The sequence below is a fragment of the Centroberyx gerrardi genome, chromosome 8 (assembly GCF_048128805.1).
Source record: "Centroberyx gerrardi isolate f3 chromosome 8, fCenGer3.hap1.cur.20231027, whole genome shotgun sequence".
In the NCBI taxonomy this organism is placed as follows: Eukaryota; Metazoa; Chordata; class Actinopteri; order Beryciformes; family Berycidae; genus Centroberyx; species Centroberyx gerrardi.
The window spans coordinates 23,457,284-23,467,283 of NC_136004.1; the positions used below are offsets into that span (position 1 = coordinate 23,457,284).

Here is a 10,000-nt window from a genome sequence, read left to right on the forward strand (position 1 = left end):
TAAGAGTGTCCCAGGGCAGATGGATTTTTACTTTAAATGCAAATCTGTAGGATCCTGCTTGGGCTCCTCTGTGCACCTCAAAGACAGCAGAGGAACAGCAACAGTGTCTTCCACAAAAAGCACAGAAGGAACCGACTGATGGCTCATTCATCAAAGGTAAAGGTGCTATGTGTAGCATTTTAATATCAAGAAATGATTACCACATTCATTTTGAGACACTGGTATAATTACTGCAAACAAACAAGACCATCGCTGAGAAGACTGGCAGCCTCACCTGGCCTCTACACTGCATTTTACATCATGTGCCACCAGGTCAGATTTTGCGGGAAATCATCTAGATTGCTTTATGGCACAAAACAGGAAGAGGGCGCTGTTCTTCCAGCACAAATGGAGCTACAGCTTTCAGATGGTGAGACAAGTGAAAGACCTATGGAAAAATCACTTCCAATATGTTTGTCCTCTTCAGTAAAGCGAAAGAGAAAACCTTTGAAAAGAAGGTGAAGAGGAAGCAATGGTGTTCATGAGAAATGTGGTCTTAATTTTGAGAAACACCAGCACTAACACCACTGGCATGAGATAGAGGTTACCAATCATCTTGACCATAGTCTCATTTATTTACAGGATACACCAAGGCATCACAATTCATTTGACAACAATATATATTTGATGTTTAAAAAAGCGACATATAGCACCTTTAAGCACACATGAGCTTGAGTCTGTGGCCTGTGATATTAAAACACAGCAGAGAGAGCATCACTTTCACACACAACTATTGTAGTGTCACGAATGAGCAAGTCTAATATTTTGTATAAACAAATTAACCAACCGCACACTGTGAGGCTTTGCTGAAAGTGTAATAACATCTTTATTTTGATTTTTCTTACAGCATTTGCAAATAGGCTTAGAAAAGGAGTGAGCAGCGCATTTCGCTTGTTGCTTCCTCAGGTTCACTTATTCTAATATTTTGTATTAGAGGTTTGCCAGTGATCGAGTTCATCAGATTTCTGTCTGGCTCAGACCTCCATTTGTCTGTTTGACCTACTGTTCTACATATGTTACATGTTCCATCCTCCTGACCTTTACATCTGCAGACCTGGCCGTCCATATTCAATATTTTTTGGTATAATCACAGCACAGGTTATGCCATTTGTATTTTATTCAGTACCAGGTACTAAGAGTGCACACAGTTTTAGCACGGGCAGCACTAGTGGGAATGAAACACCTAACTAATCCTGGAAGTGTTGATGCCAGTCTCTTCACATTGAGCAACACAAAACCACACCTTAATTGTTTATTTGCCTTATTTTTGACCCTTTGAAGTTTGTCTTTTTAGCTTTTCTCTATTGATCTCTCTGTCTTAAGCTATTGTGTTTCTATGCCATCTCTGTGTATGTCACTGTCTGTCCTGTGTAGTTCAAAGGGCAGAGCATGGCACTAACAAACACTGTCAGGATAAAGGGTTCAGTTTTCCTCTGAGGCCATCTGTACTGATACACTCACACTACTGTAAGGCATTTTGGATGAAAGCATCCACTAAATTTATATACAGTATTTCTGTCCCTATAATGTCTGTCAGGTCATTATTTTAAAAGAACGCAAGCACATTATAATACTTGTTACCAGAGGTGGGGACAAGTCAGACTGAAGTTTTAATTGCTTGAGACTTGACTTGATGCATGAAGAGAAGACTTGAGACTTGACTTGGGTTCTGGTGACTTGGGACTTGACTTTGACTTGTACTTCAATGACTTGAAAAGGCTTCTAAAGTCTTGACTTGAGATCTTGTGTTTGTGTAAACTTAGATTGAAAGTGATGAGATTTGTTCCACCAGACAACTGAATTTAAATTCTGTTTTCTGTATTTGTATGGAATGATTGAATTTATTGAAGCAGAAACTGATTATAGAAATCAAACTCATGACGCACCAAGTTTTTATACTATTAAAACGATACTGCATTGAAAAAAGTTTTTTTTTAAGGTATTAAATTGGTACTGGGCTCTTGATTTGTTCTGACTTGACTTCTACATTTAGACTTGAGACTTGTGCCCCAAGACTTGAGACCGACTTTGGGACTTGAGCAAAGTTGACTTGGTCACTCCTCTGCTTGTTACCAACTGAACCCTTGAAGGCAAGATATGAGGCATTTAGGAGAAACCGGTCGTATCTCTTTTTCAATGGACTCAGTGATGAGAATTTCACCAACACACATTTCCAGTGGCTTTACATCGTATGATTCATGACATCGTTCGTGTCTCTGTTTATTTATTTCCTTTTTGTCTCCCTGTGGCATTTGCATATCTCTGAATGTGTCACGCCTTGTGGCGTTGTCTATCTTTATTTCCCATTTGTGTCTCTCTGTTTGTATCCCTGTGGCATTCCTGAGAGACTGTCTCTGCCTCGTGACATTGTCTGTCTCTATTTTCTTCTTTCTGTCTCTGTCTGTGTGTCTCCTTATTTATGTCTTGTGCTAATGTGAGCAGTATGTCCTGCAGATATGGTGGGGCGATAAGGCCTTTGAAAACATTTGAAGAGTACATTTACTAAACGCTATATGTCCGCTATGAAAAAAAACCCAATCTGAAGTTCATTATTAACTATTTCTAAAAGAACCTGTCTCTAAAAGTTGAAGCATTAGGTCACACAATGACTTGAGATACCTGCTATTCTTTCAAAAAATAGCAGAATTAGTTTCCATTTTCTATTATCTATCATTTTGTATGAATGGGTGTCACATGCTGAGCAGATCATTTTGGAAACCTTGTACCCCACTGGAACCAAGATAAATGACGTTGTTTTAGGTGAGGTGGCAGCTCCTATAGGTGGGAAGGCCTTTGCTGCTTCTACTGTGGGTCTGGTTTATCTATTTGTCCTCAGTTCTTATGTTCAGTGTTATGTTCAGTTTGTACATGATTGGAAGGATGCTTTCCAAATCTAATCAATTTCAGATTACTGTGTTCCCAGCCTGTCTCTTCATAAAAACATTAAAACAATTACTTCCTCTTATCCAATGTGCAATCTTTGTAGAAAACAAAATCACCCCAAAATAACACTAGGAATGCCGGAAGAAACTATCAACCAAAGCCTGTAAATAAAATTTTAATCATAGGCCTACATTTATTTATTTATTTAAGGACTACTTTTGTTTAAAATATAGATCACACTTTATAAAATATCATGTCAAATGATTGCTATAGGGATTTCATTATGTCCACTTTCACTTGCAATACTGTTAATGGCAATTCTGTAAGTGCTGCAGCATTTACTCTTCTAGAAATGCAGCATATAATTGAACATTTTATTTGAAACCACTGAATACACACATACGGATAAATGCTGGTTATTTTGCACGGGGTGATATAATTAAAAAAATATTAATAATGAATAGCTGTTTACCTATTTTCCATTATTTTTTTCTTAGTTGCTATTAAATTAAAAACTGTAAGAACTAAAGAATCTGCTTTGGTTTCTGATGTGATTAAAATGTGAATATTTGATACTGTTTTTTTTACTTTACTTTCTTTAGCCGAGTTTTCAGATTGGATTACATTAATTTTGGCATTTTTGAAAAGTCACTCAAACTGCCAACTGCTTTTTAATGAAAGAAAAATACATCATCTTGGATTGCACCGTTTGCCACCTTGCCTCACTTGGAGAAAATGGGCAATTACTGGTACCTGTCATAGGCCTACAGTTTGTCCACCCTTAAATTAATATATTAATAAAGCCACCTAATCAATTGACAGAATAGTATTATCACCATCTACCAACATTACCCACTATTACCTCAAGATGTGTAAAACTGTAAGCATAACCTCTAATCTTAATCGCTGTAATCCCTTTGAACATGTAATCCAACAAGTAATCACCTGCTTTTTCTACAGTATCTAATGACTGTTTTGTTGCTCAATACGTACACAGATCACAGTTGATGTTTTTGTGACAAAGCGTCTGTAATACTGTTGCGTTTGTTCCATCAGTACTCTGTGTATGTTCGTGTCCCTGTGGTGTTGTCTGTTTGCTGTAGAGCTTGACCCCCCCACACTGACGCATCCCCCAGGAGACTAACATGGGCCAGGCCTCCCTCAGCTGCTGCACAAATACACACAGCAACGCACACATACACACACAAACACACTCACATGCCTTTACACTGTACACGTCTGTGTGTACACACACCAATGCAAAAACACACACAGAACAACACAAAAACAGCAGAAGGGACACTTACACTTCATCTGCCTCACCACAGGCTTGTTGGGCTCGAGCCAGTGCTGAGAGAGAGAGACAGAGAGAGAGAGAGAGAGGGGGGGGGGGGGGGGGGGGGGGGGGAGAAAGAGAGAGAGAGCGAGAGGGAGAGAGAGATGAAGAGAGAGAGATAGAGAGACAGAGTAGAGGGAGAGAGAGACAGAGAGAGAGAGAGGGAGAGAGAGAGAGAGGGGGGAGGGACAAAGAGAGAGAGAGAGAGATAGAGGGAGAGAGAGAGAGACACAGAGAGAGAGTAGAGGGAGAGAGAGAGAGAGAGACAGAGTAGAGGGAGAGAGAGAGAGAGGGGGGGAGAGACAGAGAGAGAGAGATAGAGGGAGAGAGAGAGGGAGAGAGAGAGAGAGAGAGACACAGAGAGAGAGAGTAGAGGGAGAGAGAGAGAGAGAGAGAGACAGAGAGAGAGAGACAGAGACAGAGAGAGAGTAGAGGGAGAGAGAGAGAGAGATAGAGGGAGAGAGAGAGAGAGAGAGAGAGTAGAAGGAGAGATTAGAAAGAGAGACGTAACCCCAAAGTAAGGATGTTCATTTCTCAGAGCGGTGGTTTTAAGAAGAACATGCTCCATTTTCAAAAAGCTCCAAGGGTTTCTCTAAAACAAAAAGCACTTCACATTTCTATTGAATTAATGAATGACCCTTTGCTTAAAATGCAATGTGAGGCAACATAAGTGTATTAAAAATAAATACAAACTATTCTTACATTAAAATCACATAAGAAAAATACATTTATTAAAAGGCATCATTGCAGATCCTATGAATCTGACAGCATTATGATTAACTATGAAGTTAACCCATGGCATATTATATCATGTTCTGATTATTCTGACCCTGCAGGGCCGTCTCTCTATCTGTGATTATAATACAGACATAATGCTGTTATAATGTGCTAATAAAACCTTGTAAGGCCTAATGAGCGACACCTGAAGTGTCTAAATTAAGCAATAATCCACAAGATGCTGAGCTGAACAGTGATTTTAGAACAGCTAAGAGGCGAAGTGTGTGTGTGTGTGTGTGTGTGTGTGTGTGTGTGAGCATGCTGGAGGTGATGTGAGTAGGTTTGAAGGAAGATGGCGTTCCTCTTGATGGCACAAATTATGAAATGCTCCCTCTCTTAGTTAATTATAGATTTTAGAGAAATTTGGGGGAAAAAACAACTTACTAGCCCTCTATCCCTTTGTTAAATTTGGACATATCACCCAAATCACCCACTCTCTATGAGTGTGTGTGTGTGTGTGTGTGTGTGTGTGTGTGTGTGTGTATGTGTTCTTATTTATAAATATTACAACATAAAATGGGCTCAATAATTCACAGCCTTGGTTTCTGTGATATTTCCCACCATGGCAGAGATCATGTAAACAACTGGGAGACTGTTGCCATGGCAACACCATCAGAATGCAGGTGGGGGAGTGTGTGTGTGTGTGTGTGTGTGTTTCTTTATGAGTTTTCATGTGTGTACATAAACAAACATATGAATACATGGGAGTGCCTGTGTGTGTTTGTGTTGTGTCTCATAAAATTCTGTGAAAAGAGCACAAACTCTGAAACGCAGGTTATGTGTTGTGGACACAAATTATGCAAACATTACGTTCCTCCACCACAGAAGCATTATGTGACAATAGCACGAAATGGACACAACATTTTCACCTGTTCACCACATGAAAAGGTTAGCTAACGGTTAAGTTTAGGCAACTAAACCAACTTTGGTTAAGGTTAGGGTGAGCTTTTGGTCATGGTTAAACAAGAAAAACTTTTGACGAAAACTAACACTTCACTCAAAGTAGAAGACTTTGAAGGCAAATGTTTACGCCTATCCATTACGCTGACTACCTTTACTTTCCACCACACTATTTCTCTATTTCTCTTAAAACATCATGCGCATTTCACGAAATTTCGGGAGACCAGGCTCATGTATGTAAGATAAGATAAGATAAGATAATGCTTTATGCGTTGCTTTAGCTGACACAAAACTGCACTGTATTCATGCTCATGGCTTTGTGTTCTGTTGTAGCTCCTCTTGTTGATATTTGCCTCTTGTGTTTGTTGTTATCACACTCTCATTTTGCATTTGAAATACAGCTGGCAGCCAGCGAAGCTACTGTTGAGACAAGGCGTCTGGACACATGGTCTCTAGTGTGTGTGGGCTGTTTGTCGTATGGCGGCTGACATTGTTATTGTTTGTCATTTGAACTTGTAATGTAATCTATTGAATGCACATTCTGATTGATATCCAATTTAATCGATAACAAGATCTAACCAGACATTTCCATTTTGGCCCTGCTGACTCAGTGCTGCTAGTTTCTCTTAAAGGGTGAGATCATCAATTTGTTTATTTTTGTTGTTTTGCTGCGATTATGAGCAGTCTTTTTTTTTATTATCTTTTTTTTTAAAGTAAATATAGGCTGCAGCCTACTCTATCAAAAGCAACTGAATGGGCCAAAGTGAAATTCACCAACAGAAAAATGCTTGCAAGAGCTATATAATGGGGTGTGGGGTAAAAAATCAATGAACTGAATGAATTAATGAAATATTCCAGGTCGACTGGTAAGTTTTGCTTCCAAAGCAACAGAGGGAGGGAATACGAACCCTGCCGAGAGAAAGCTGCTCACAGGGACGATAGAATGAAATATTGATCATTATAACATTTCCTTTCACTGCTATACACTTAGTGGAAACTCAATGCATACAAATTTGAAAAATGTATATAAAATTTCATTTTTTTGCCTCAAGGTGAGGACATGTCTGGGTGTGAAGCAAGAGAGGAGGTGTGAGAGACTGGTGTCCTCCTGATCATGATCACAGACTGAGTTATGTACCGCCTTGGGTTCATTTGTGTGTGTGTGTGTGTGTGTGTGTGTGTGTGTTGGGGGGGGGGGGGGGGGGGGGGGGGGGGGGTGTTACCCTCTGTTTCTCTGGGTCCACATATCTGATGCCAAAGTAGTCTTTCTCCAGTAGGTTGTAGTGGTTACACACATGGTCCAACAGGAACTGGCCTTTGGTGTCTCTCTGTGAAGGAATAAAACACACAACACATTAAAACCCCAACTCAGCAGTTTTTTGAGTATGATCAGTTACTAATATTCATACAACAGATACAGTAGTTTCAACCAAGAAATCTTCTCGGCTGCATCTTATACCTACTGCAATTTGTCTTTTATGTCTTATTTTTTTATCCCAGTTTGTAACCCTGTCACCTTATATTCTTATTATATTTTATTTTATTTCATCTTATCTTATCTTATCTTTACTTCATGTCTGGTTTCATTTTTAATCTACTCTTGTTCTTGTTAATCTTCTGTTCTATGTACTCAGTGTATTTATACTGTATGTCTTAATTGTTTTGGAAAGCACTTTGTAACAGTTGTTTTAAAAAGCGCTATATAAAAACATAACTGAAAAAGCAAAGCATCACCGTTGTACACATAATCACAGTACAGAATGCCCTCTTGGGTATTATTCCTACGATACACACAAGGCAGAACAATGTTAACACAGAGCAATATGTCTGCTCCCAAGGTGACAGTATATCTGCTGTGGTCAGATTCAGGACTGGACCTTCAAACAGCCGGAGAATAGAGTCGAAGTCCATCTGCAGTCCATAAACACACCACAAAGAGAGAGAGATCAATAATCACTCTGCATTTATTACCTGTTCCTCAGTCAATATCTACTCATCATACACAGACGCACACAAGGACTCGCGCACGCACTAACACACACGCTTACAGATGTGTGTAATCTGTAACACGTATATACATGCGTGGATGTTTGCTCATGTACAGATACACACACTCGCACACCTACTCGCACACACACACACACACACACACACACACACACACACTTATCCCTTCTCGGAAGAATACACTCTCCATTCTCACCCACCTGACCTATTGACTAAAGCTAATAATATTCATCAGAATGTCCTTTTGCTTATATGAGCTGTACATCATGTGCATCCATGCATTAATTCGAGTCTTGTGAGTGTGTGTGGATGTGTGACTGTATGGGTTCACGTGCATGTGTGTGTGTGTGTGTGTGTGTATGTCTGTCCTTCCTCTGTAACCTGCTGATGTTGGTGGAATCCATGCTCAACTGAGCAGGACTGATTGATTCCAGTTGGAAATTGGCCATTTGCCCTTGTTGTTATCCCTCTGTGATTTACTCAACAGCATGGGCGACCCTGGACTTAACCCCCCCCCCCCCAACAAACCTATCTCCCTATTACACACACACACACACACACTGACACGCACATAAACATACACATACATACACACACACAAACACACACTATGGCAGTATGGCAACACAGAAAACTGACAATTAAGAGTCAACCCTGATGCTGGTGGTGCGAGAAGCACCCAGCTCCAGCCTGCAGAACGGGGCGGGGCTACAGATTGGGGCGGGGCTACAGATCGGGGCGGGGCTAAAGATCTGGGCGGGGGTACAGGTTGACCGCTAAACCAATGAAATCATCCGCTAAAACAGTGAAGTCGACCGCTAAACCAATGAAATCATCAATGGGCGAGATTACAGGTTCGATCTGTAGCTAACATTAGCAGCTAGCAAGCCAGTAATGATAGCATTGATGTTAACTATGCTTGTCGGTTGTGCATTGTGATGATTTGAATAGTGAGTACTGTAGTGAGTGAAAAGTAATGTTCTCTCTCTCTCTCTCTCTCTCTTTCTCTCTCTCTCTCTACACACACACACACACACACACACTTAGTGTGAATTGTACTGTCTTTGTCATTTGAAAAAAATCGAAAAGGTAATAAATATATTTCACCATAAAAACATTTTATTTTAATTGCTGGTGTTATTGACTTTTCTTACATGCAACAGGGTGTTTGCGAATGTATGTACGGTAGGAAACTAAATTGAATAACTACCGCTAAGTAAACAAACCACTACTTCCCTCGTTTCCAACCATAGTGGATTCTCAGTTTAGATTGCAGGCGATCTGTAGTCCCGCCCTGTTTCGACCTCTAAACCAATGAAATCAACAATGGGCGGGATTACAAGTTCGATCTTTAGCCCCGCCCCGTTCTGCAGGCTGCAGCTGGGCATACTTGGGTGGTACCATGAAATCATGACAGGTCTCCATAGCAACAGGGAAACTGTCAGTCAACAGTCAGTTGCCCCAGCAACCTTTTATGTTATCGTTGCTGTCGTATCGCCAAAATCCCAAACTGTCTTGTTTTTTGCTTTTTCACCATGTGTTTTTGACTTTATCCAATGGGTTTTATAAAGGTTTCATAAGCTCAAGCTCATAAGTCAGAGAGTTTTCTCAACCCACGTTTTCATTAAAATGAAAACATGAACATCACATACACTCTTGACTGGACAAGGCCATACTCATCTTCAAAAAAGTTCAATAACAGCGAGTGAGGCCATCATCAACTTGACTGTAACGAGATCTGAGGTTATGGTTTTACTTCATTTATCATCACCAACAATACTGCAGCAACTGTTGTGGCTGACCTTTTCTCAAATGTTGTCAATTGCCAGATTATTCCTTAAAAAATGTAATTTTTAAATGATTTCCTTTTCTGAGGCAGAGCAGTACTGAAGTAATTTTGCATTCAGTACATGTACCTATAAGGTAGCAGTAAAACTTCCACAGCGGCTAAACCCTGCCATGTTCACCAAAAGTGACGCTGTTTCTGAAAAAAGCAACATGCATGAGATCCTGTTCAGTCCTTGTGCCATGTGTGTCAATAATCACACTTTATTTCTT

At 40.1% G+C, this 10,000-nt stretch overlaps 1 protein-coding gene across 1 annotated transcript in view; it reads right to left on the reverse strand.

Annotated features, from left to right (window-relative positions):
• The window catches only part of frmd3 (FERM domain containing 3), a 57,712-nt gene that overhangs the window by 35,411 nt on the left and 12,301 nt on the right, over positions 1-10,000 (reverse strand). The window contains exons 2-3 of the mRNA XM_071926420.2: positions 7,159-7,263; positions 4,230-4,272 (exon numbers count right to left, since the gene is read on the reverse strand). Coding sequence (XP_071782521.1) covers positions 4,230-4,272; positions 7,159-7,263 — 148 coding nt within the window. The remainder of the gene's footprint in view (positions 1-4,229; positions 4,273-7,158; positions 7,264-10,000) is intronic.